Source organism: Ctenopharyngodon idella, chromosome 7 (assembly GCF_019924925.1).
Source record: "Ctenopharyngodon idella isolate HZGC_01 chromosome 7, HZGC01, whole genome shotgun sequence".
In the NCBI taxonomy this organism is placed as follows: Eukaryota; Metazoa; Chordata; class Actinopteri; order Cypriniformes; family Xenocyprididae; genus Ctenopharyngodon; species Ctenopharyngodon idella.
Window position 1 is genome coordinate 26,168,705 of NC_067226.1, and position 25,011 is coordinate 26,193,715.

General features: G+C 37.4%; 4 protein-coding genes across 19 annotated transcripts in view; all 4 read right to left on the minus strand.

Annotated features, from left to right (window-relative positions):
• The window catches only part of ehbp1l1a (EH domain binding protein 1-like 1a), a 41,321-nt gene extending 40,089 nt beyond the window's left edge, over window positions 1–1,232 (minus strand). For 5 of the 15 annotated variants that reach the window (XM_051898589.1, XM_051898588.1, XM_051898594.1 and 2 more), the window contains exon 1: window positions 933–1,222. In XM_051898589.1, the coding sequence (XP_051754549.1) occupies window positions 933–1,036 (104 nt within the window). In that variant the 5' untranslated portion in view covers window positions 1,037–1,222. Of the gene's footprint in view, window positions 1–932 lie in introns of all 15 variants that reach the window. The other 10 variants (XM_051898582.1, XM_051898585.1, XM_051898583.1 and 7 more) reach the window with 6 other exon arrangements.
• A 5,656-nt stretch (window positions 1,233–6,888) lies between these two features.
• Window positions 6,889–10,723, minus strand: kcnk7 (potassium channel, subfamily K, member 7). The gene is made up of 3 exons (XM_051898623.1): window positions 9,409–10,723; window positions 8,136–8,531; window positions 6,889–8,006 (listed from the first exon to the last, which is right to left on the minus strand). The coding sequence occupies exons 1-3, from the start codon at window positions 9,743–9,745 to the stop codon at window positions 7,651–7,653; spliced, it is 1,089 nt and encodes a 362-aa protein (XP_051754583.1). The 5' UTR covers window positions 9,746–10,723; the 3' UTR covers window positions 6,889–7,650.
• Window positions 10,724–11,051: 328 nt separating this feature from the next.
• taf6l (TAF6-like RNA polymerase II, p300/CBP-associated factor (PCAF)-associated factor) lies at window positions 11,052–17,145 on the minus strand. 2 transcript variants are annotated; one of them, XM_051898611.1, is made up of 12 exons: window positions 16,978–17,145; window positions 16,666–16,844; window positions 16,027–16,113; window positions 15,793–15,943; window positions 15,658–15,708; window positions 15,184–15,278; window positions 14,761–14,835; window positions 14,071–14,291; window positions 13,786–13,918; window positions 13,569–13,697; window positions 12,108–12,598; window positions 11,052–11,816 (listed from the first exon to the last, which is right to left on the minus strand). In XM_051898611.1, the coding sequence occupies exons 2-12, from the start codon at window positions 16,810–16,812 to the stop codon at window positions 11,483–11,485; spliced, it is 1,914 nt and encodes a 637-aa protein (XP_051754571.1). In that variant the 5' UTR covers window positions 16,813–16,844; window positions 16,978–17,145; the 3' UTR covers window positions 11,052–11,482. The 2 variants fall into 2 exon arrangements, with proteins under 2 accessions (XP_051754571.1, XP_051754572.1); XM_051898612.1 differs by having other exon boundaries at window positions 16,666–16,812; window positions 16,978–17,122.
• A 604-nt stretch (window positions 17,146–17,749) lies between these two features.
• Window positions 17,750–19,995, minus strand: cth1 (cysteine three histidine 1). Its single transcript, XM_051898625.1, has 2 exons — window positions 19,784–19,995; window positions 17,750–19,066 (listed from the first exon to the last, which is right to left on the minus strand). The coding sequence occupies exons 1-2, from the start codon at window positions 19,790–19,792 to the stop codon at window positions 18,134–18,136; spliced, it is 942 nt and encodes a 313-aa protein (XP_051754585.1). The 5' UTR covers window positions 19,793–19,995; the 3' UTR covers window positions 17,750–18,133.
• Window positions 19,996–25,011: the final 5,016 nt, after the last annotated feature.

Here is a 25,011-nt window from a genome sequence, read left to right on the forward strand (position 1 = left end):
ACACAAGTGTCACATGAAAGGTCATTTTGGATTTGTCACACTGCCAGTCAAAAGTCTGGCACACTTGACTGAATTTATCTTTCTAGTGTTCATAAAAATCTTTTGATCTAAAAGTGTATACTTCTAAGCTTGAAAATAGTTTTGTAGACAAAAATAAACTGTGGACTTGATGAATGAATTGGACAGGATATACAGGAAAAGCCAACAAATGCTCAACAAGTACTCTTCAAAACTATTTAAAAGCATCCCAAGATGCACTTTAGGCAGTTGAGAAAATGCCTTGTGCAGTTGAGTGTGAAGAGCTGCGAAACAGAAGCTGGTTAACTTGAAGATGCTCAAACAGGCTATATATGATATTTTTGAAATAGTGAAAGACACAGTGAAAGAGACTACCCCATGATTGTATGGAATATGCATAGCTGAGCTTCATTTATCAACATTTGTAACTGTATGTCCCTCCTGCATCAGCATTAAAGAGTATCACATCAAATGTGCCTATGAAGTTGTGCTGTAGCTGGTAATGACAATGTCCTTGAAGATGCGCTTCATGTGAAACTATCAAGATGACTGTGGTCAGTAGAACTGAAAGTAAAACGGAAGTAAGCGGGGGTACTAACAACAAAACTAACTACTACAAACATAAATGTGCTTGCCAAAGTAAACAAGCCCTCTGATACTGTTAATTCTTAAACTTTAAAGAACCACACCACACTGACAGCTAACTACACCATGCCTACACTGCACGAGCACGAGCTTCGTTGTTTATAATGGGAGCGTTGCGTTCTAATTTTATAGCGTCGTGTCGATTGCTCAACTGGTGTTAATGCAGCTATGTCAAACTTTATGTCAGCGTATGTTAAACATATATAATACTGTATTACGCATTTATAACAACAATACATGACAATGAAAAGAAAAATCGCATTTCTTACCACTTCTTAGTGCACTCTACGGTGAGTTCTTGAAAGGACGCGGCAAACTGAAACTTCGACGCTCTTTTTCCAGCGCGCTGAAGTCTCTTCCAAACCGATGTCATGATTACTTCACTTGTATTAGACAATTCCTCACAGAAGAGACTAGTGAATTAAAAATACATCGTGGGAATTGCTGTGTCACTTCGCCTACCCCCGATGTTTCAGGGATGGCAGGTCCGCGCGCCGCCGCCTCATTCACACATGCTCCAAATGTCAATGTGAAGGCTGCAGAAGATAAGCGCAGACAGATCAGAGGAAACATAACCAACCACTTGGGTTGAACTGACATATCCTGCACTCCCATGGAAGAGTGGCTGGGAGAACAGAAACGCTGGATCACCATTATTATATTCAGTCATTTATCCAATAGGCCTATTATCCAATTATATTATGAAAAATAGCCTTATTATTACATTTAAGTTATTATTGTAGCCATTTTGATAGTCATATTAATATAATAGGGCTGAGGTTTTGATTCAAAAGTCAAGGTCTGGGGAATTCAAACTAAAATTCAGCTTTTGGGTAAACAGTAAATAATATATAAATTATAGCCTATATAGTAGTGGCCAAATCATCCAGCCAAGGAAAATTGACATCTTCACCCTTTATTGAATATAAAATTTGTAAAAGATTTTGTAAGCATATTGCATTGTTGTGCTTGGAGTCAATTGTTTTATTTGTGATAACGCAATGAAACATGTTAAATTGTGCGGACATCATTTTTGGTCAGACTGTCACAAAGAAATTTTGAACATTTTGAATCATGAAATAATAATGATTATGTTGTAGTTGATGTGCTTTTTCCTATGAGCTTTTGTCAGATAAATTCCTTAACCAAGTTTGATTTGTTCTTCAAAAATTATATAAAGAAGATATTTTCCTTATATTTTGCTGGTTTAATCAAACTTGTAGGGTCATTAAAAACAAATATCCCCTCCGGACATCATTTTTGGCCACTATTCATGAAATAATTCATGGAGCAAAAAATGGGACAGCACAGATCTTGCCTTCTATGTAAGGCTTTCTTACCTTGCTGTGGGAAGCAGTTTGTCTTGTTGAAGAGAATGGAGGTTGGCAGGGCTATTCAAAACACTCTGTTGAAGGTAAAAGGTCACAATTACCTTATATATTTATGAGCAGTTTTTACTGTGCTTTAAACAATAGCATGAAACCGCTGACTGAAGTCAACAAGAGTGAAGCATTACTTCTATATCTGATACAGTTGACCGTGAGTTCTTGTTCAGTCCAGCACAGTCATACTGTTTGAACAATGTTTAGGTGTGGCTAAAACAGCAGGTAGATTGTGCAGCAGGTAGCCTGATTCTCTGTTATGAACTGAGATCAGTTTTGTAGACATCATGATCAATTTGCTCATGATCTGGGCTGATCCTAAATCAGTGTGAGGGGGCAGGCTGAAACTTGCCCTTGCGTCTGCTGATCACAGTTTAGATTTGGCATGTGTGCCAAAAAAAAAACATGGGGATCTTTTGCATGCCAAGCAAGATAAAAATCTCTGACGCTCTGCTTTGTCACAGTCATTTATGCCCCATATAAACCCACTGAGATTCTTTTTGGAATATGACAATAGGTTAATTCATTTTAATTTGTTCACCAAGCCAAGAATAACAGAGTGATGAAAGATGGATTGGGAAAGGGAAGAGCGAGACGTAATGAAAACTCATGGATCACGAATAAGGTTCCTGCTCATAGCTGTACACTTCCTGTTAATTGAGTGTGTCGTTGTATCAGTACTTCCTGTTTTCCTGTAGCATTGACCTCTCCATGCCCAAGTACTAACAGCAGGAAATGTTCTAAAAGAAGACAAGCCTAAACAAACCTGAGTGCCATTGGTACATTTCTTAAAATACACCACATTTTCATCCAGCCATGAAGATCACGATTTAAAGGGTTAGTTCACACAAAAATGAAAATTCTGTCATTAATTACTCACCCTCATGTCGTTCCACACCTGTAAGACCTTCGTTCATCTTCGGAACACAAATTAAGATATTTTTGATGAAATCTGATGAGTCAGTGAGGCCTCCATTGACAGCAAGATAATTTACACTTTCAAATGCCCAGAAAGGTACTACAGTACAGTTCATGTGAGTACAGTGGTTCAACCTTAATGTTATAAAGTGAAAAAAACAAAATAACGACTTTATTTAACAATATCTAGTGATGGGCGATTTCAAAACACTGCTTCATGAAGCTTTGAAGCTTTCCGAATCTTTTGTTTCGAATCAGTGGTTCAGAGCATGTATCAAACTGCCAAAGTTAAATACAATAATTTTAATACACATTAAATTCATTAAAAAATTCATTCATTCATTAAAATCTTTCCAACCCCAAACTTTTGAATTGTAGTGTACAAATTATCAGCATAACAATTTGAGAGAAACATAAATTTCTTAATTTCTCCGCAGATTCTGACCGTTTAATTAAATGACCTTAAATGAAAGCAGCACCCGAGCTGACATGAACTTCAAATGTCTGTCAGACCTGATGATCATGTGATTCATGTTCTCCAGCATGATTTGAGAATGATCCAAAGAGCATCTTGTGCTTCAGTGGAAGCAAAAACATCTGACCTTCTGTACGAAATCCTGAAGATGTCACAAATGTACTTACATTTCACTATATTTCTGATTCACTCAACATTTCTGTATTTAACAATCAAAATCTTAAAACTTCATTAAATTAGATCTTGAATTTATTTTTAACATGGTTATTTTTTTCTTAGCAATTCTTACAAATGTAAAGATAAAAACAGTTCAAAGTAACTGATTTGAACAATTAATAAACTGATCAAACTCTTGGATCTGTACTATTACATACTGCTCTGCTGATTTTTTTTTTTTTAAATGAAGGACATTTGAGATTTGCCACAAACCCACAGTCCTGATGTCTAATCTCTCATATGTGACATTCATTCTAAGAGAAAACAGTTTGATAATATAAACTTAATTTCACAGGAAGATAACATTTCATGATCTTTTGAAACTCCTTTTGATCTCTCTCTAGGAGTGGAAAACTACATTGTGGTAATGTTACTCCATCTGTTCAAGATCAGAGATAACACTTAGACCACCATTATAAATATAGACATGCATGTAACACCTGCTGACTGTCAATCTGAGTGAAAGAGCAGTTGACAGTGTAAAAGTATTAGGCACTCTGGTAACAAGGTCATAGGAATATACAGGCAAGCTACATCTGTGTAAAACATGTTATTTAATACGTTAAAGCTGTTAGAATGTTAAAAATTTTTGATTTAATGAGTGCTGTACCCTGTTCAAAGAACTGTTGAGGATTTAAAGAATTTGAAGCCAGCAGGTTTAGGAAAAATGTTATTTATGCTTCATGGTCCTCACAGTAAACAAGTGGGGAAGCCCCTATAATTTTTGCAACTCATCTGGGAAGTTCACGTCACGCCTCTTTCGGTCAAGGACTCGAGTCCTGTTTTTGTTAACAGATGTCAGCAGTTCTTGCCATTAGGATAATTTGAGGGGATGCATTCTTACTCATTTGCTATTTTTATCCTATGCATTTGCTATTTTTAATCTTTCTTGGATTTTAAAAATGACAGCTTATTAAGCTACTGTTTCATACAAGTGACTAAAAATGGGTTGAGGTTTCATTACCAAGCACTGCACCAGCTTTACTTCAGTCCTGACCTAGATACAACTCCTGTAACCCCATCAAGAGGACTCAGAAGCAGCCGTTTAAATTTTTGCCCAAAGGTGACGAAAAATAAATACTATGAACGTAATATTCTTATTTTATACTTATGGACAAAAGTCACTGGGTTCTTGTCTTCTTTTAAAGGCCAAACATTATACATGTATAACATTTAGATTTTTCTATTATGGTATTTCAACTAAAGAGTGACATTTTATCACATACGAGCCTGTGCATAAGAAGCATTTTACTGAACTTAAATGCACCCTGAGCTTCAGCACAAGTAGGCTACTGCAGAATTGGACAGTAAATGACCGAAGGCCATAAAAGGAGTATATGACCTCATTGCAGAGTAAGAGGCGGAGCTTGTGAAGTATGTTTATGTCAGACTGGCAGAAGAGAGAGGCAGAGCCATCAGCGCTGGGCACAGAATCTGAGTCACCACCCCACACAAAGACACACCTGCTCCCTGTTGTAAATATGAAGAACAACATGTGAAACACGAACATCTCAGTTTGAATAGTTTTATTGTAGTCTATGTCTGGATCATTATTGCTGTGATTATTATGTTTCTAACATGTTATATGTTTGGGAATAGGCCATATTCCAGGATAACAATGTCAAGATTCATCAGGCTCAAACTGTGAAAGAATGGTTGGGAGGGAGCGTGAAGAATCATTTTCACACATGAATTGACACCTCTGAGTCCAGACCTTAAATTCATTGAAAGTCTTTGGGATGTGCTGGAGGAGACTTAACAGAGTGCTCACCTCTTGCATTGTCAATACAGGATCTTGACCAAAAATTGATGCACCTCTTTATGGAAATAACATCACAACATTCCATTCATTATTTCCATCAAAAGGTGCATGAGAAGTGCTTTAACCCTTAAATCCATGTTTTGCCAATCATTATTTCATATTCGGGTCTTTAGCAACCCGGATTATATCTAACACGGATGGCTCTCTAACTGCCGAAATAGTATAAAACTCTCTTGATATTTTAATAACATTTACAAAAGAATAAAATAAAGCATATTTTATTACATTTTGGAACTTTGAAGGGTTCCATTTACCATCATCACTGTCATCATCACATCGTCAGAGCTCTTCTCCTCTGTACATTCAGCATCCGGCTCATATTTGCTATCTCAACCATATTCTCTATCTTCAAAATCTGCAAAATCAATAGTTTGATCGCTGACAGCTTCAACAGATCCACCATCAAGTCACAATGATGCACAATGATGTCATTCTTTTGTTTTATGTAGTTTATGTTTGTTTTATGTAGTTGTTTTATGTCTGACCGCAGGAGGAATAATCTGCATTTTTGGCGGGGTTTCCCTGGTAAAATTTGCACGCAGGGGCTAAATATCATGTTATTTGTGGTCGCTTCAACCTGCAGACATGAAAAACAACCCGCAGCAACAGTGTTAAAGTAGCCCAATTCTGCAGGAAAACCCTGATTATTACGTACACTATATTGCCAAAAGTTTTGGGATGCCTGCCTTTACGTGGACATTAACTTTAATGACATCCCATTTTTAATCCGTAGGGTTTAATATGGAGTTGGCCCACCCTTAGCAGCTATAACAGCCTTAACTCTTCTGGGAAGGCTTTCCACAAGGTTTCGGAGTGTATTTATGGGAATTTTTGACCATTCTTCTAGAAGCGCATTTGTGAGGTCAGGCAGTGATGTTGGACGAGAAGGCCTGGCTTGCAGTCTCCGCTCTAATTCATCCTAAAGATGTTCTATCAGTTTGAGGTCAGGACTCTGTGCAGGCCAGTCAAGTTCCTCCACACCAAACTCGCTCATCCATGTCTTTACGGACCTTGCTTTGTGCACTGGTGCGCAGTCATGTTGGAACAGGAAGGGGCCATCCCTGGTACCAAGCTTGAATTCACTGAGCTCCTGAGGGCGTACTATTCTTTCAGAAATGTTTGTAGAAGCAGTCTGCATGCCTAGGTGCTTGATTTTATACACCTATGGCCATGGAAGTGGTTTGAATTCAGGTGTTCCATGATTTGGAGGGGTGTCCCAATACTTTTGGCAATATAGTGTACCTCGAGTCACTAACGACCCTATACAGTTTTTACAAAATATTAATTAAAAAAAAAAAAAAAACATACATTCTTTTATATTTTTTTTTTTTGTTATATTGCTATAATGAATAGGAATACCAAGAGGTTTGATATCATTTAAAAAAATGAATGAGGAGGAGGATAGTAAATAACATACCGGGTCGCTGAAGACCTGAGGTATGCGTTTAAGTATTACTGTAAAATAGTAGTACTGAACTGAATGCACTGATTTCAGGTGGTTGAGCCGTTATCAAGGCTACTTTGAAGAAGGTAGAATATAACATTATATGAGAAAGCATTTAATACGGTCCAAAAGTTTGGGGTCAACTATGCATTAAATTGATCAAAAGGCACAGTGAAGACCTTTACAACGCTACAAAAGATATCTCTTTCATTTCTATTTTTTAAAAATTGTAATAATATTTCACAATATTACCATGTTTTTGATAAATAAATGCAGGCCTGATGAGCATATGAGACGTCTTTTTGAAATCATTTAAACATCTTACCAACCCCAAACTTTTCAACAGTAGATATACTTTACTGTTTTTCAAATATTGAAAATAAAACACATATTATAATAAAGAATTAATAAGTGTGCCCAAACTTTGACTAGTAATATGTTGGACAATATTGTTTTTCAAATATTTAATAATGAATAATATATTCATAATCTTTGATTATATTTTTTTTATATTCATATAATCTGTATTATAAATGTAACTTGTTTATAAAACAGATTATAAATATAAATGCATGTACCACTCAGAGCAAGCCCAAGAGTATTGAAGAAAACAAACAAATACCGCCACCTAGTGTTTGCCAGATTCTAGTTACTAAAGCTATTATTGCTATTATTATGGAGGCACACCATTGCTGGATATTGTTTATTCTTCTTACAATGTCCAGTTCCATTATGTAGTGGACGGGGATTGACACAGATCTGGTGTGGAGTTTGGTCTTAGTGAAGGGGGTACATTTTCTTTGGAGGTCGCCATGGGTGGCATGTCAAAGATTGGTGGCAGCTCTATTGTTGGAGTGGCAGGTGAGTCTGAGAAAGCAGGGGAGATTGTGGATATAGGAAGAGTATAATGAGGTTCCTCTTCTGGACCTGTCATGTCCCAACTGAGCACAAGCTCATCCAAACCCACCCCCTTCAGCTCACCCTCCCGTGGTCCTGCGAAAAAACGCAGAATGCCTTGAACCTGCTGCAGTTCCCAGAAGCTTTCCAGAACAACAAGCAGGACAATCAGCCCAAGTATCAGGTAACCTAAATGGTGATTCAATAAATAAATAATTTTAAATATAAACTATAATTAGATCATGAATTGGTTTGTTGACTTGAAAAAAATATGCTTAATCCAACTAAAAAACACTAAGAGGAAGTGTTAGGACTTACAGGAGGTTGCGAACTCCAGCCCCTGACGTGCTGCTAGGCTTTGCGTCCTCCCAGGCAGGTAGTCAACCAGTCCAGTCGTGCTAAGTGAGATAAAACAAAAATACAGCGACTCCAGGTAACTCCAGTTGCTCTCCAGCAGACAGAGGGCACCAGCGGGTATTAGAAAGAACAATGTCGCTGTGCAAAAGGCAAGCACACTGCAGTGCAGCAACGCAGCATGGTTGCGAGACAGTCCCCAGAAGACTTGAAGGTTCTGAATAGGAGTGTGTGTTACCCGGGGCAGAAGGGCATGAGTGAGGCTTGACAGCAGCAGCATGGTGAATGGGATGCCCACAAGACAGTAAACAACACAGAACACACGGCCCTCATCCGAAAGGGGCACAGTGGTGCCATAACCTGCAAATAAAGTGTAAATATATCAAGGACTTTGAAGATATCTTCCCTTTTTGACAATTATTAATAAATGTGAGGGCCAAATTAGCCTACGCTGCATGATATACAAATCACATCAATTATCAGTCATTTTTAGTTAAGATTGAATATAAAAAGATATAAATTAAATATGAAAAACAGATAAAGCTTGTATTGAGTGTGTAGACTGAAATATTAAGATTGAAATACATAATTTTTTAATAAACTATAAATAAATAATGCATTTGGTAAGTTGACTACATTTAAAATGAACAAAAAATTTTTTTATAATTTAACAAGTTCTAAAATATAAATACATATATTATGTATTGAGTGTGTGGACTTAAATATTAAGATTAAAATAAAGAAATACTTTTAACTATAAACTATAAATGAAAAACACATTTGGCTTGACTATATACACAATGAAATAAACAATATATACTCAATTAAACAAGTTCTAAAAGATAAAAAAAATAATAATAAATGTTTTGTACTGAGTGTGTAGACTTTAAAATGATTTACTTTAACCTAAACTATACATTGTTGTGCATTGGTTGACTATACTCAAATGAAAATTCTGGATAAATTGTTCGAAAGAAATAACGAAGGAAAAAGTTCCTCAAGACAAATAAATAATGTTGAAATAAATAACTCCACTGTCCACCTTCTGAGCCGTTTACCAGCTTATGACATTACGCAGCAGATATTAGACTGTAATTGGTCCACAAGTGAGATAATTAGAATATTCGACAAGCAACTAGAGCGGTTAATGTTTGTGTATTGTGTTCAATCAATTCATAGCGGTAGTTTTCGATTTTTAACATCCAGTCAACATCTTAATTCCTATCTGACTGCTCACCTGTGGTCGTGAGGAAGGTAATGACGAAAAACAGCGACGACGTAAAGTCGAAGTTGCATTCATCGCTGTCGGATTTCAGTACGGCCACGCCACGTTTACTCGCAGAAAGCACGTTCATTAACAAACTATCCAAACTGCTTTCCTTAACACAAGGGTTCTCTGCCAAAAAACGAGCTTTTAGTTCACGGATCTCTGTAACGAGCAAATTCTCCTCAGGTTGCTCCAATATCATCAAAACAACAGCACCGATGATAATCAAGAGGCCATAGGCCATCATCATGAAGGTGAACGCGTGAGCACGCAGAAAAGTCCGAACTTTATCCGCAAAAATAGCCATTATTAAACTAGTTTTGTTTGTGTATTGCCTCAGTATGGTAGAATATGGGGTGCTTCACGTGTAACCAAACCTGGGCTCTGACATGGAGAGTTCAACACCATACTGAAAGTTTAATGCAACAGGTCAGCAGGCATCTGTGACACCATCAGCCTTCTCCTGTCTAGTACAACAGAACCCAAACCAATTATGAGGTTGCCACAAACAGGTTCAATAGTGAGATTGTACTTTCCAGTTGTCATCAGAACAGAACTTTATATTTTAAAGGAATTGTTTAAAATTCTGACATTTACTCACCATTATGTTGCTCCAAACCCATATGGAACAAAAACTGAAACATTTTGAAAAATGTATAGAAAAGCGACAGAGTAACCAGGAACAATCAAGCTCAAAAAAGGACAAAAAGCACAATAAATTTACCATAAAAGTAGTCAGTATGACAAGAAGTGTTTTGTGCTCAAAGTCTTCTGGAGCCATACAATAGCTTTGTGATGAACACCGAAAAACTTAACCTACACCATTCTCTTCACATTAGTGCATAATCCAACTTTGTACATTGTGAAGGCATCACTAGCATGATTTTCTTTCATTGTAGGAAAAACAAAACATCCAGGACCTGTTTAACCTTTTTTTTTTTTTTTGTCTCTAAGGCAGTGGTTCTCAGCCAGTGGGCCACAATATGACTTAAAATTATTTAAAATAAGACAAAGGAAACAACTAAAAAGTTATGCCAAGCTCTAAAATATTTTGTTGGGTAGAAATTGTGAGTGGTTGGGGAGGCTTTCAAATATTGTTGTGGACAATGGGGGGGGTCAAAAAGGATGAGATTAGGGGACATAGTGATGGGAAAAATAAGAAATGGGAGAAAAAGTTTTTTTTAATTGCTTTTGCGTTCACTCACAATACTTTTGCATGTAGTATTGTGTTCCCTCAAGAAACTTTGCATTTGTTCGAAAAACTTTTTGCATTGTGATATAGTTTTTCCTCCCACCAAGACATACAGGTTTGAAACAACATAAGAGTGATTAAATAATGACAAATTTAATTTCAAGGTGAACTGTCATGCTTTATATCAATTAAAATGTATAATGATTTAAGAATTATTCTCCAGAACATCTCTTTTTTATACAATTTTTAATAACACATTTTAGGGTTATGCATTAAACATTTTTTGTGCTAAATTAATTAAAGGGGATCATGGCAAATGACTGTTTAAATTTGACATGAAGCTTATTACAGGCCTAAAAATTGAAAATCATTTGCCATTATAAACAGCAGTTTAAATACAAAATAATAAAAAATATCTTGTGAGTACATTACATAATTTATTTATTTTTATAGGTCTACATCATTACAAAAAATGTTCAACAAAAAATTAAAACAAAATTGGAAAAAAAAGGACATTCACTCTCTAAATGCTCTAAACAAGGCAACTGTATAGCAGTCCCTGTAGATTCATCCTGCTATAAGTACAGTAAATATGATCTTAAACTCTGTTTTCAGGTTTCATTATACTATCTGCAGTAGATGCTGACATAACTATGAGAGAATTCAAAGTTGGTGCTACTGATCAGAATTAGAAGAGTTGGAGTAAAAACACGGTTGTTCATTCAAATAATACTTGCCTTATTTGCACAGAGCACATAGAATTTTTCACCTGTAATTACTAAGATGCAGTCAGTAGATGAGATGTCACTGGGTTCACGTTTCTCTAAACGTCACAAACATCGTCCTTGGATTTTAAAGAGGCAGATGAAGTGAGTAATGTGAACATGTCCAGCGGCGCACAGGTTTGCTGACCCTCCCTATGACCGGTAACTTGTGGGCGTAGGCACGAGGTGGGAGGGAAGTAAGAGGCGGAGTTGGAGTAAAGCTCGTCTGGAAGCGTCGTCCCTGACAGCGTCGTCCCATCTGCCGCCCGCCAATGATGAAAGCGAATGCGGGAGGTCCAGCCTGAGGTGGCGGAAAACGGGCTTTAGGGAAAATATCTCGGGATTGGCTGGTTGAACGTCCTGGACGTGATGAAGATGACCTGGAACGTGAGACGGAAGATGAGGAAGAGCGGGCAAGAGATCTGCAGACACGGGACAAAAAGAGACCACCGGTGAGAAAACGCACGATTAATTTGCAGAATAATGTAGTTTTCCACCAGGAATTCTACTGTTAACACGGTTATTTTAAAAATAAGTTGAAATAATGCGGGCTGATGGTTTCAATAAAAGCATATACAGATTAACACAGCTCACAGTGGGTCTGTTTTTAAAGGTTTATAAGTTATCATTAACAATCAGTTCCCCTATAGAGAAAATTAATAGGATTTTTACTTCCAGAACCTGACTGTTGTACTTGGTCATTTGACTCTTACCTCCCTGGGGCAGCCAGACTGGGTGGTTGTGGTTCTGTACGTGGGCTTCCATCTTGCCGTGGGCTTATGTTCATACTGGCAGTGAGTTGGGGCATTTTGCGTGTACTTTCAAGATTAGGGGCAACACTCGCTGGCTCTTTCCTGCCCTCTAGTGGTTGGCAGGGACCTGCATGTTGGGCGCCACCTAGTGGTGGGTCAGTGCTGAAGCGTACAGCCAAACTGTCTCCAAAAAAGGAGTAGAGTTCACAGTACATGGCAGGAAGAGATACAGGAGTCCACTCTTCCCATGGGCAGCCGGCTCCACCTGCTTGTAGATGGCTTGCAATGCCAAGAGGAGGTTCAGAAAGGGGTTCAGGAGGTGGGCTGAGGCCTGGCGAGTTTTCTCTGAACCCAACAGCCCCTGCGGCAGTGCCCGGTAGAGTGGCACTACCTCCTTCTGTTGCCAAGGTCAGACTGAGTGCTTTCATCTTCAACAAACGTTCTACTGCAACCTTCAGGGAGGAAATAAAGTGGTCACAAGATGCGAAACATTAGGGTTGGGAATATGGACTGTTAAGTTTATTATTATATTATTTTACAGTAAAATTCTTGTGTTGATATATAATCACAATTTATGCCAATTTAATTTAGTAATAATAAAAATAATTGTACATTTTTAATTGTTAATTTACAGTACAATTCTTTATAATTATTTAGTCATACTTATTATAATTCTTTTTTTTTTTTTTTATTATCTTTTTTTGGCTAAAATGTCTGGCCCTAATAAAAGATGTCACAGAGACTTCATATCGTAATCATTATTAGTATTTTATTTTATAGTATGATTCTTAATTTTTTATGGTCATATTGATATATCAAATAAAATAAAAAATAAAAAAAATTGTGGAACCCTAGTAACGCAATTCAATTTTTCCCAAATCAAATCATGTGGCCTTAAAAGGTTAGTTCACTCCAAAATGAAAATTCTGTCATTAATTACCCTCGTGTCGTTCCAAACCTGTAAGACTTTCGTTCATCTTCAGAACAAAAATGAAGATCTTTTTGATGACAGAATGCTGTCAGATTTCCTTTCATAGACTGGCTTTGCAACTTCCACTTTGACACTTCAAAAAGTTTATATAGAGATTGGAATAACACACAAGAACAAACCTTTTCCAGAAGCACAAACATGCTGCGTAACACATGAGAATGAACCTCATTGGTTACCCAAAAAGATCTCCATTTGTCTTCTGAAGATGAACGAAAGTCTTACAGGTGTGGAACGAGATGAAGGTGAGAAATTTTCATTTTGGGGTGAACTAACCCTTTAATGGAAGGTGTCATGGAGACTGCATACTGCGTTTCAAAATGTAACAATGTACGTGAAAAAAATAAAAAATAAAAATCAATGAATTTACTGTATATCAACATCCTGAAGAGAAACTTATGCACCATAGTCAATGTATAAAGTACTATGCTTACCAGAATGGCTCCATAGACTTTGTGGCCATCTGCTTTCACCTGAGCGTTAGATACAGAGTAATCATCTAACACAGCTTGTAAATTCGCCCAATAGGCAGGGAGGTGAGGATACAGCACACGTTCAACAGCCTAGGTCAAACACATACACACAAACAGTGTGCGTTTAGTAGTAAAAAGTGTATTTGAGTTTGTCGGTGTTGTGCTGTCTGTGGTTTACCTTCCAGCCGAGAGCATGCAGACCCACTACAGCTCCATAGTGGGAACAGAGAGGTCGAACTGGATCGGAAAGAACTTTCTGCAGAGACAGAAGGATCTGATGGTACAGCCCACTCACAAGATCACCATGTGTCCTACAAGTCAACGTGGGAAAAACCGCCAGTCAGACCAGTTTTATGAACTGGGTAAATTGATTAATTAAAGATTCAATGCAAAGTAACATTTTGTAGTATAAAAGGTTATAATTTTATAGGTTTCATTTAACTGCAGGAAGCTCAAGAAATACCAGAAAATGTGGCTGAGCAGAAGGGCTGCGTAGTCTCTCAGGGTCCAGTGATCATTGAGGGGGTTGATGGAGGCAGCCAGAGGCTCCAGGATGCAGTACATGACACTAGACACCAGACTTCGCACATATGAGCCCAGATACAAGTACGGGTTCTGCACCAAACTCTTCACCATGTGTAGGAGCCTGTTTAACTGGTCCAGATCATGACTTACTGACTTTACCTAAGAAAAAGGAAAAAGAGAAAATCATAGATTATAGGGTCAATGACATGACGTGCATATTTTTTGTGTTTTAGTACATTTAAATAATACATATTATTTTATGTTTTGTTATCTTAAACCCCCAAAATGTCAGGTGGTGCAACTGTCCAAACAAATGAACAGAAGAGAAAACTATTAAAAAGGTAGGTAGTTAATAATAAAAAATGTCCATGTCAGGTGGTACAACTACAGTATATACATACAACTATTTGGTTGTACCACCTGACATAAAAACAGTCAAAAAATGAATTTAAACACTTTGAAATGTTATTTAACAACTGAAACTTGATGAAACACATTGTTCATGCCTCAAAAATATGCATTACATCAGTTTTAAAAAGATTTTTTGAAGCAGTTACAAAAAAGGCATTATTATATGAGGTAAAAATTGAATGACGACATTTTTACTTCCTGGACAAAGCAAACTTACCCCACTGATGACATAAACGAAGTAAGGCAGGAGGGCAGCGATCTTTGAATTGGACTGGAGGTCTAGCAAAGCCACCTGATGGACAAAGAAAAATATTAGTATACTAGCAAAAGAAAACAAAACCGCTCAGTCTCAGCTGTGCTCTGGTGTATGTTTTATATTAAATGTTAAAAATTTAAATTAATGCACTACTGTATTGTACTGGGGTCTGTAGGTTTTTTTTAATGAAATATTATTACAATTTAAAATAACTGTTTTCTATTTTAATATATTTGTTTCTGTGATGCAAAGCTGAATTATCAGCATCATTACTCCAGTCTACAGTGTCTCATGATCCTTCAGAAATCATTCTAATATGCTGATTTGCTGCTCTAGAAACATTTCACCAATTGACCCCAAACTTTTGAAAGGTAGTGTAGGTACCTTCATGAGATGTGGGTCCTCTCCTAAAATGGCTCGTGTTATTTGTTGATAATACTTCAGCAGATCCTCTGATAGAGACTGAACAGCAGTGGGCACTATCAAGAAACACGCTGTCAGTACCTTACAGTTACATGTTATAAATAAACCAACACAGAAAAGAGCTGAGAGATATACTGAATATTTACATTATATTATTTTGATGATGATAATTTTTTTTTTTTAAATAAATGAATAACACTGTGTAATGATTGTAAAGTTTTTAATGTGCTTTTTGAGACTGCTTCAATACTGTATTGTATAGTATGAAATGTTTTTGTTTATACTGGGGCATACAAATAAAATATAACTAATTAATTTTAATAAATTAAAATAAAAGGAGTTTCACTATATTTAGTGAATATAGGCCCAGCCCTGATACAAATTCAACTTACAAATCATTTTAAATAAGAAGAGATTCAGATATTTGAGGTTTACCTGTGCCTTGAGGTTCAAGATTGCCTTTCCCATCAAGATATGACACATTCACTGCCGATGAGACAAAACAGATGACATAAATCTTTTTAAAAATTGCAAGATTTGAATAAATTTCACTAATGATACCTGCCTTACCTCGAACCATCGTCTCTGCACAGCCTTTAGGGATGTTTGTAGCAAGTGCCAACTCCACCAGATTTATCTCCCGATCCTCCACAAAGAAAAGCTCTCCTTCCTTTAGTGGACGAAACGGTAAGGCATCTTGCGCACCGTAGCCGCAAACGGTCTGTAATATATACACTCCATATGTTAAAGTGTATCAAAGAACAACACGTTCACATCACATTAAAAACGAATTCAAAGAGATACCTCAGTATTGCTCCACCGTAGCGCTCGATTGAAGTCTTCCACGCTCAGTTTCCTTCTCTTTGCATGTCTCATAAACTGTGAGCTGTTCTGTAGTGGGGCAAACAAACGTACAGCCTTTGGTTGCTTCTTTGCAGAATGTTTGACATTGTTTACAAAGACCTTTCGTTATAAATGCTTTTTAGAGGAATAAAAACAAATACATACAAAACATCGTCAACAAAAGCTTAAGCTGGAAACACAGACATGTTTTTTGACCATGTCACATTTTAGAGACAGTACAGTAGCACACATCCACACAGCTTTAAAGCAATAAACAGCTGCATAGATGTATAAAAGCAGGTAAAACACAAAAAGCATTCATGCTGATGTCAAATAACAGTCATAAAAGCTTCAGATGGAAACCTTCTTAAAATAGCACACATCAGAATTGCTTTAAAAGAATAATCAGACACGTGCATGTATGGAACATGCAATGCATGCACAAAAACATGTAAAAAAAAATGACAGACGTGAGCATGCAAGTGACTTGAACGGAAAAGCTTGCATGGAACAAAAAGATAGCTTTATACAGTAACATACAATGCATGTAAATATAATGTATTATAAAACCCAAGATGAAAACATTAACTCATATGTGACCTGTGTTGCCTCTCTGAGTCGGTAACACACATCCTCAGCCAGCAGAGCTGCCACCTCTTCGCTGAGCTCCACTCCGGTGCTCTCGGCCATCAGTTTGATGGATTCCCGGGGCACCTCAGCGAAGCGCCGTTCCTCCCTCTCCGTCATCTTCACGTTAGAGAGATCGCTAAATAAATACGCTGTTAAAGTACATTAAAGGTTTAGAGCTAAAGCGACAAGAATGCATCTGCATCAGCCTCTATTCAATTCTCCTCGCTAGGCTGCCCTAGCACACTTGTAATCAAAAATGGGGCTAAAAATCATGCACCGTACCTTCTTATTAGCGATTCGTGACGTACTGATTCATAAATAAAAGTTACTTTCTATTTTGCTAGCGATGTGTCAATATTAGCACAAGCAGCTAAGCTCTCCAGACTGTTTATACAACATACTGGTGAACTTAATGTAAGCACCTGATTGGCCATGAGCTTCGCGCATGCGCTCTTTCTACTAGCGGCGGCGATTTTGATTCACTTTAGCAACCGAATCTTTTGAATCGTTTCACTAATGATTCGTTTAGTAAAATTCCGAAACGAGCCAGCCATTATTAAAAGTGGTCCACAAAAGTGTGCCGAGGTCCTCCGCGGGAAAGTTCAGATAAGATTTAAAAAAAAAAAAAAAAAAAAAAAAAAGTAGCTACACAGCCTATATTTTAAATAACTCAATTTGACATGATTTTAAGACTGATCAGAAATTAGAATTGTTCTAGTCAAAATTCTCTTCAGGTTAGTCAATTTTTACACATTCATAATTGGTTTCACTTTATTGAAAACATAGCCACCTATAAAGGGGTCCCACGGGTATCATAAAGTTTGCAAACCCCCCCCCCCCCCAACTTTGATAACATCCTTACATTCAATTTCTTCCACTACTGACTGAAAGTTAGAAGTTACTAATCAAGAAAACTAGAAGTGGCTATAATCCTTACCTAAACTTTCATGGTACTACAGACATACCATAAACTACAGTTTAGACAAAAACAGCTTTCAAATGCTTTCCATTGGTCACAAGGTAGTATTACTAGAAAAGACAATTGCACATCAAATCCTTTTAGGAAGTTTTATTGAGAGCCAAGGTTGCTGATGTTTCTAAAATAATTTAGGTCATTTAGTTTAAAAAATCATTAGGTTAGAAACATTCATAGTCAGTCCTTCATATATACACAACAGTAAAATAAAGTCTCAATTTACATTTAAGGGGTTTCGTTCAGTCTGTCAAAAATAAGTGGCCTCTGAAGTACAAGACAGACTTGAATTAAGAAAATAAAAACAAATGCTTGAGAATTAGTCTCAAAAAGCAGTTAAAAATAAGTTGCAAAGAGACACTGTACACAGTAACTAATAAAAACAAGTTAAATATGAATTTGGCACAGTACAGTCACAGTTAAAGCTTATTGCAGTTAACTTCTGGGATCACCAAGCCACAGGCGTCACACTGCATCTTGAGGACCAGCATTGGCAGCTTTCTCCAACTGCTGGAGCCTAAGGGCCAGAGGTAGCAGCAGGTCATTCAGATGTTGGCTGCTAAAGGTGAAGGCATTGTTGGCCACTGCTTCTACTGATGGTGGCGTGATCGGACCAGAGCCATCAGGGAACACCGGCGAGGCCAAAGCAGATGGAGGGGAAGAGGAAGGCGGAGATGGTGAAGAACACATTTCGGAGTCGGGCGAAAGAGATCCCGTGTTGGTCATCTGAGGAGGCCAGGATGTGTGGTTCAAGTTGAGACCTTTGATTGTATTAGGAAGCCCATGATGGAACCGGCAACGGGTGCCATAGAGACAGAAACCAAAAGCACTAAAGGTGCGACAGAGGGCGCCGCGAGGCTTCCACTCTTGGGATTGTGACGGAGGCTGCCAGGTTCTCTCTTCCTCCCCACCGTCTGATTCAGAGCCACCCTCGACATGCAGGAAGTGGCACCTGGTGCCAAAAGGGCAAACTCCAAACGCACGATAGGTACGGCACGGTACATTCCTGCGCCGAGGACGGACGGACCTCTGCTCTTTAAGGTTGTGCACAAACAGACAACGGGTGCCATAAACGCAGTAGCCGGCGGTGTGGTAGGTACGACACAGCTCGGTTTTATACTTGGGATGGCGGGAGGGTACATGGAGATCGTGGAGGCCGTGGGCAAACTGGCAGCGTTCGGCATACTTGCAGGTACCCGTCTCAGCATAGCGGCTGCACAGTTCTGTCTTGTAGCGGGTGGAGCAGAGCCAGGGGGTCATTGGGGGTGATGGAGACTCAACCAAGGGAAGCAAGGCCTCAGCAAGGGACAGGCTCCCACTCCCTAAACCCTCTGCCTCAGGGAAGAAAGCCTCATTCTGGCCTTCAGTGGGGAACAGAAACAGGTCATCTTGACTGGTCTAGAAGGAGAAAGAGTTTCTTTTTAGGACTTTACAACTGCCTAGCAAACATTTTATGCATTTTACAATTAGTAGTAGTAGTAATCACTAGTAGTAGTAGTAATAATAATAATAAATAATAATAATAATAATAATAATAATAATAATAATAATAATAATAGAGTCTTACAGTTACGTTGTGATTACATTGTCATTACATACTCTAAAGTGATGGTCTTCAACAGTGTAGATAGATAACTGTACTAATTACACCAAAAAAAAAAAAAAAAAAAAAAAAAAAAAATTAAGCAAATATCAACCTCAACCAGTTGAAAACAAAACTGCTCTTAATTCTTCTAAAATTATAAAACAGCATAAATACTTGAGCAGACCATAGTATTTAAAGGGAGGTTACATTTAAGACATTTTAAATTTTAGACATTAAATTGACTTAAATCCACTTGCTTTATAGTAAGTTGTTCTAATGCTTAGAGTTATTAATGTAATTACATCAGAAGTAACCAAGTTACAGAATTTTAAGAGTAATCCTTACGTTACTTTTTTCAAGTTAAATAATTATTGTAGTGCATTACACCCAACACTGGTAAATAACCAATGTTGGGTAAAATGCACTATAAAGTAATTGCTGTTATGCAATTTTTAGTAATAAATGGACACAAGTGGTGCCAAAAAACAGACAAAAACAAGATTTTTTTTAAAGACAAATAAACAACTTACCTCAAACATCGCTGTGCGTTTTTGGACTGTTACTTTGCAAAACTCAACAGCAGCTCAACTAAGTGCAGAATTTGACGTTCAAAAAGTGACGCTAAAGCAACAAAGACACCTGACTGAACTCTGGACAAACACTTGGCTGCCTTGCCTTATCCCAGGTGAAAGACGCGGACTACACCCTGTGCCTGGCAAGTCCCACGTACCGACAACTGTTCGCCCTTTGGTTTTAAAGCTGACAGCATTCCTTTCCCGCGTCCCCTTTAAAATGTGAATCAGCTGTGAATCGTGAACGTTCAAATCAGCCAATCAGGTTTGACTTAGGTGGCCGTCAATCTAATTTGGAGCCACCAGTGTGAAGCGACGATGCGTTTGTCTGCTGCGGGTGTTTTGAATTTGATCAAATTGGGATATTGCCGTTGCCTTGTAGGCTCTACTGGAATAAACATTTGACAAGTAGCTTGATAGCCGACTTCAAAGGACAATCTCTGAATATACACACAGGCCCATGCCCATCCTGTATCAATTACCGCATCACACCTCGAGCTGTTAATTGAGCGTTTGTCTGTGAAGGGTAGCTCAGAGTCTTTGTGTTATGCTTATTGTGAGGTTTAAGATGGGGATGTAGGCCTACATTTACTCGGCACACAATAAGCAGTCGACCGTAAATTATCCTACTGAACTGATTTTAAGTCAAGTCACCTTTATTTATATAGCGTTTTATACAATACAGATTGTTTCATAGCAGCTTTACGGTGATAAATGATACAGGCCCGGTTTCACAGACAGGGCTCAGCCTAAACCAGGATTAGGCCCTAGTTCAATTAGGGCATTTAAGTAGCTTTTATAAACGTTAACTAGAGGGGAAAAAAAGAAGAAGAAGAAAAAAAAAAAAGCCTACTGGTGTACATCTTGAGACAAAACAATGGCACTGACATATTTTAAGATCTGTCAGTTACTTTCAGTTAAAACAGCTCACACATGCATTTTAGTCTAGGACTAGTTCAAGTTCAGTTTTTCATAAAGCACATTTAAAAACAGCCACAAGATTGACCAAAGTGCTGTACATTAAAATCAAACCGTAAACATAAAGAATAAAACATGAATTTAAAACCAAAGAAATGACAGATAAACAAGACCATGATACAATGTAATAAGAATGGGATATTAGTAGGCCAGATCAAACAAGTGTGTTTTTAAAAGTGACTTAAAAATGGATTGGGAAGGTGCAAGTCTAATCTCAAGCGGCAGATTGTTCCATAATCGAGGCCCAACCACAGAAAAAGCTCGATCCCCTCTACGTTTTAGTCTGGACTGAAGAACTAAAAGGAAATTCTGATCACTGGATCTTAGACTTCTAGTGGGAGTATAAAAATGCAACAGCTCTGAGAGATAACTATAGGGGCTTGGTTATGTAAAGATTTATATACCAGTAAGAGAACTAAATTGAATAGGCAGCCAATGGAGGGCCCTCAGTATGGGGGTGATGTGGTCACATTTGCGACTATTTTGGAGAAATCTAGCAGCAGCATTTTGGACAAATTGTAATTTGTGACTTTGAAATACCGCAATGTTGTGAGTTGCAGTAATCTAATCATGAAGTAATAAAAGCCTGGACAGCCATCTCTAACATTTGAAAAGTGTTTGATTTTAGACAGCAGGCGGAGTTGGAAAAACTGGAACCAATTACAGAAGAGATATGTTTGTCCAATTTTAAAGACTCATCAAGAAGGACTAGTTTAAGCCTTGTCCTTGTCTGTGTTCCTTTTAAAAGGAACTTTCGAAAATAAAGATTTCAAAAGAGTTCTTTAGTTATATAAAAAGTTATTAATAGAAGATTTTTAATCAGCAAAGCAAGGGAGGTTGATGTCGGCTACAGATTAATTTTTATAGAGATGTACAGTACAGTTTATTCAATGATATGTAGCTACTGTTTCGAGGTTTTATATTGCATTTAATTCACACAGCATGTTTTCCACAGTCACAGAAATGTTTTTTGAAATATGCATTTTCAATGTTACATCGCTTAAATCATTTAAAGTTACACAGTCGTACAAACATATTGAACCGACAGTATGCCAGGGCCGCAGACACCTTTGTGAATGAATTTTTAGATGCTTGGAAGAAGCTGCTTATGTCAAACCAGTATTTGCCCACTGCAGACACGTCGTAACTTGAAATATTTTTCCCTGTATTGATCTTTCAGTTTAGATTTGCTTTTCAACATTTACAGAGAACCTGACCTGCCCAGCAGAATTCTAATGAAGCAGTTTTTGACATCTTTGCTTTTATATATATATATATATATATATATATAAGGAGTGCCTCTGTACAAGGTCATGGCCATGATAGAATTCTTACCAAAGGAATAAGACATGGACCAGATGACCTTTCATTCTTTAGATATTTTACCTTAGTTAAAGTTTAAGTAATATTGACATATAAGTAAAAATATACAAATATTAATAACAGATTGGTGTATGCAAAACTTTTGTATTCAAATGTAGCCTATTCAATTTATTCTTTTGATTAATGTCTTTTAGAATCTTATTAATTTCTTTATGAATTCTATGTATTCATTTAATCAGCATTCATCGTTATAATCTTTATTTCACATCATTATTCTTTTAAATGTTATTGATTTCTTTAATCATTCAAATATTTTCTACTATATGCTCTGCTATGTTTGATTATTTCCAAATGTAAGCTCTTTGGTGTCTCTTCTGTGCTGTAAGATCGAGTGGGTTTATTGTCCATCAAAATTGAATACATGATGTTCCTTTGTATTAAAATATGTCTGTTTCCATCTCTGCAGACATGAGTTAATGCAAGATCTGCAGTATTCTTTTAAAGGTGTCAAAACAACACCTCGTCTATCTATTTTATATCTTTGCAACTGTAGCATTTGACTGGCCACGCCGACCTAGCCGTTACACCAACTAACCTTTTCCAAAACAGTTTAGGAGGATGTAGGTTTTCTGCACACACACACACACACACACATATATATATATATATATATATATATATATATATATATGTGTGTGTGTGTGTATGCTCATATTTTGTTCTTCACTACTTTTAATTCTACCTCTCCTTTCTTTCTGCAAATATCTTACTTCTGGGTCCTTCTTTCTCTATACTCTGATCTTCACAATCTTCATCTATTAGATAGAATATTTTTTGTTATAAACTATTGAATAAGATAGATCTTATTTTTGTTTTAAACTATTTGCTGTTACAATTTTCATATTAACTTAATTTGTCTTTACAATTTGACATTTTTACTTAATAAATTTATTCCTTATTCAAATTTGATCTCTGACATAATCAGTCTGCCTGGATCCCATTGCATCACAGAAGTTGTATAAATAAAAAGGTTATGTATCACATTTGTGTCAAGTTCTGTTTTATTCTGAAAGGTGGAGGGGTGTAAGGATTATCAGCTGCTTCAAGTAGTTCCTGTTGGGTCCGACCCATCTCTTGTCTGTCACATGGTCAATGGCATCCTCCAACAATATGTCATGGTGGAGTGGCTGACACCCTCCATGCAGTGCACTAACACCTTACACTCAAAATTAATTCATTCTACACAGTTTGTCAAGGTAAGATAAATAATAGATGATAAATGTGAGTGTGTGTGTCAGCTATTACTCTCACTGGGTTACTCAGGGTTTTGTGGATAAATTCTGAAGATGGGAATAAGTCCTTGCTGATTTCAAACCTGTTTTTCCATGACCAGCACTGTAGTAAGTGATGTTCATGTCTTAGTGATGTTCAGTAATATTTTGCCCTTGTATCAATCTTTCATTGTAGATATTCCTTGTACACTGCAGCATTTAGGATGTGGGTAATATCCATCTCCTTCAGTTTGGCTTGGTTCATTGCCATCTCTCTGCACGTGGTTTGGTATTACGTCATACATGTTGTAGACTTACTCATTTCCTATGAAGACACTGGTTCAGACCTCAGTGACAGGTGTCCAGTGCACTCTACATTTGCACATATGACGGTCCAGTTGGAAAATTCTTTGAGGGAAATGGGTTTGTTAGACTTCTCAGTGGTTACAGAAGCAGCCTGATCCTTGCCACTGCTGCGTCAGATCTTCAGACACCAGTGTAGGGCTCTTTTTCTCTGAGATGGTGCTGTTGATGTCAAACTTCATCTCTCTGTTTTCTGTGGACATGATGTCTTAATGTACTGTATTTGGTAGTGTCAGATGTTGCTGTCAAACTGTATCTGATAATGTCAGATGTACAGTTGTAGAACTGTTTCTGACACACACTGTGTCTGTACCGATAGTGTCTATAAACTTTATGTATCTCTACACCCTGAATATAGACTTGTCTGTACTCACTTTTTACTCATGTGTTTGGGAAAAAATATTTGACGTGTAATTTGACTGTTTAGTTTGTCTCACGTCCCATTACATTACAAGGAGAGGGTGGAGTTTATGACCTATACTGCATTCAGCCACTTGGGGGTGATTGAGACGCTTTGGCTTCACTTTTCAGAACTCGTGTGGCACGCTTGTAGTTGCCAAACAAACAGAATGCTTAAAGGAACAAAGGCTTATTTTCCAACTCCCCTAGAGTTAAACAGTTGAGTAATATCAATATCGGAGTAATATCATTGCGCCTGCTGCACCCATGGTACGGCAGCAAATTTCCTTGATTATTACGCCAGAATGAGAGTATAGTTCCTAGCCATATCGGCCTAGAAAATTGCAACTTTTCATTTTCCGTCGGTCTTAGTACACGATGTAACTACAGAAGAGTCAAGTTTTAAATAGGAAAAATATTGAAACTCTTTGGTCATTTTTTAAGGAGATGCTAACGGTCTAATCAGATTCAATGAACTATGCTAAGCTATGCTGAAAGTGGTACCGCCAGACCCGGAGATCGGCTGAATAGGTTCGAAAACGGTAAAACTCAACTGTTTAACTCTAGGGGAGCTGGAAAATGAGCCTATTTTCAAAAAAAGTGGAGTGTTCCTTTAAGCACATGGACTGTACAAAAGACATGGACCGGAAGTGATGCAACCTATTTTACAGAATACATAAGTTTTTTGCTCATAATGTCTGTTTGCGTTCCACTGTCTCACGCTTGTGTAGGCTGGCCACAGCCTTGTTTTCATTCGCGAAGAAATAAATATGCCGTCTACCATGGCCCACTGCAAGTGCAAATAAATCAATACCCATGTAATTGCTCTGAAGAAAGATGAAAAATTGCCTG

Coding starts and splice junctions, on each gene's coding strand:
- kcnk7 (XM_051898623.1), bottom strand. CDS start 9,745: ATGGCTATTTTTGCGGATAAAGTTCGGACTTTTCTGCGTGCTCACGCG. Junction 8,532..9,408: donor TACCTTCCTCACGACCACAG/GTGAGCAGTCAG, acceptor CTTTATTTGCAG/GTTATGGCACCACTGTGCCC. Junction 8,007..8,135: donor GCTGGAGTTCGCAACCTCCT/GTAAGTCCTAAC, acceptor ATCACCATTTAG/GTTACCTGATACTTGGGCTG.
- taf6l (XM_051898611.1), bottom strand. CDS start 16,812: ATGACGGAGAGGGAGGAACGGCGCTTCGCTGAGGTGCCCCGGGAATCC. Junction 14,836..15,183: donor AGGACCCACATCTCATGAAG/GTACCTACACTA, acceptor TTTGTCCATCAG/GTGGCTTTGCTAGACCTCCA. Junction 11,817..12,107: donor AGTCTGGCTGCCCCAGGGAG/GTAAGAGTCAAA, acceptor CCGTGTCTGCAG/ATCTCTTGCCCGCTCTTCCT.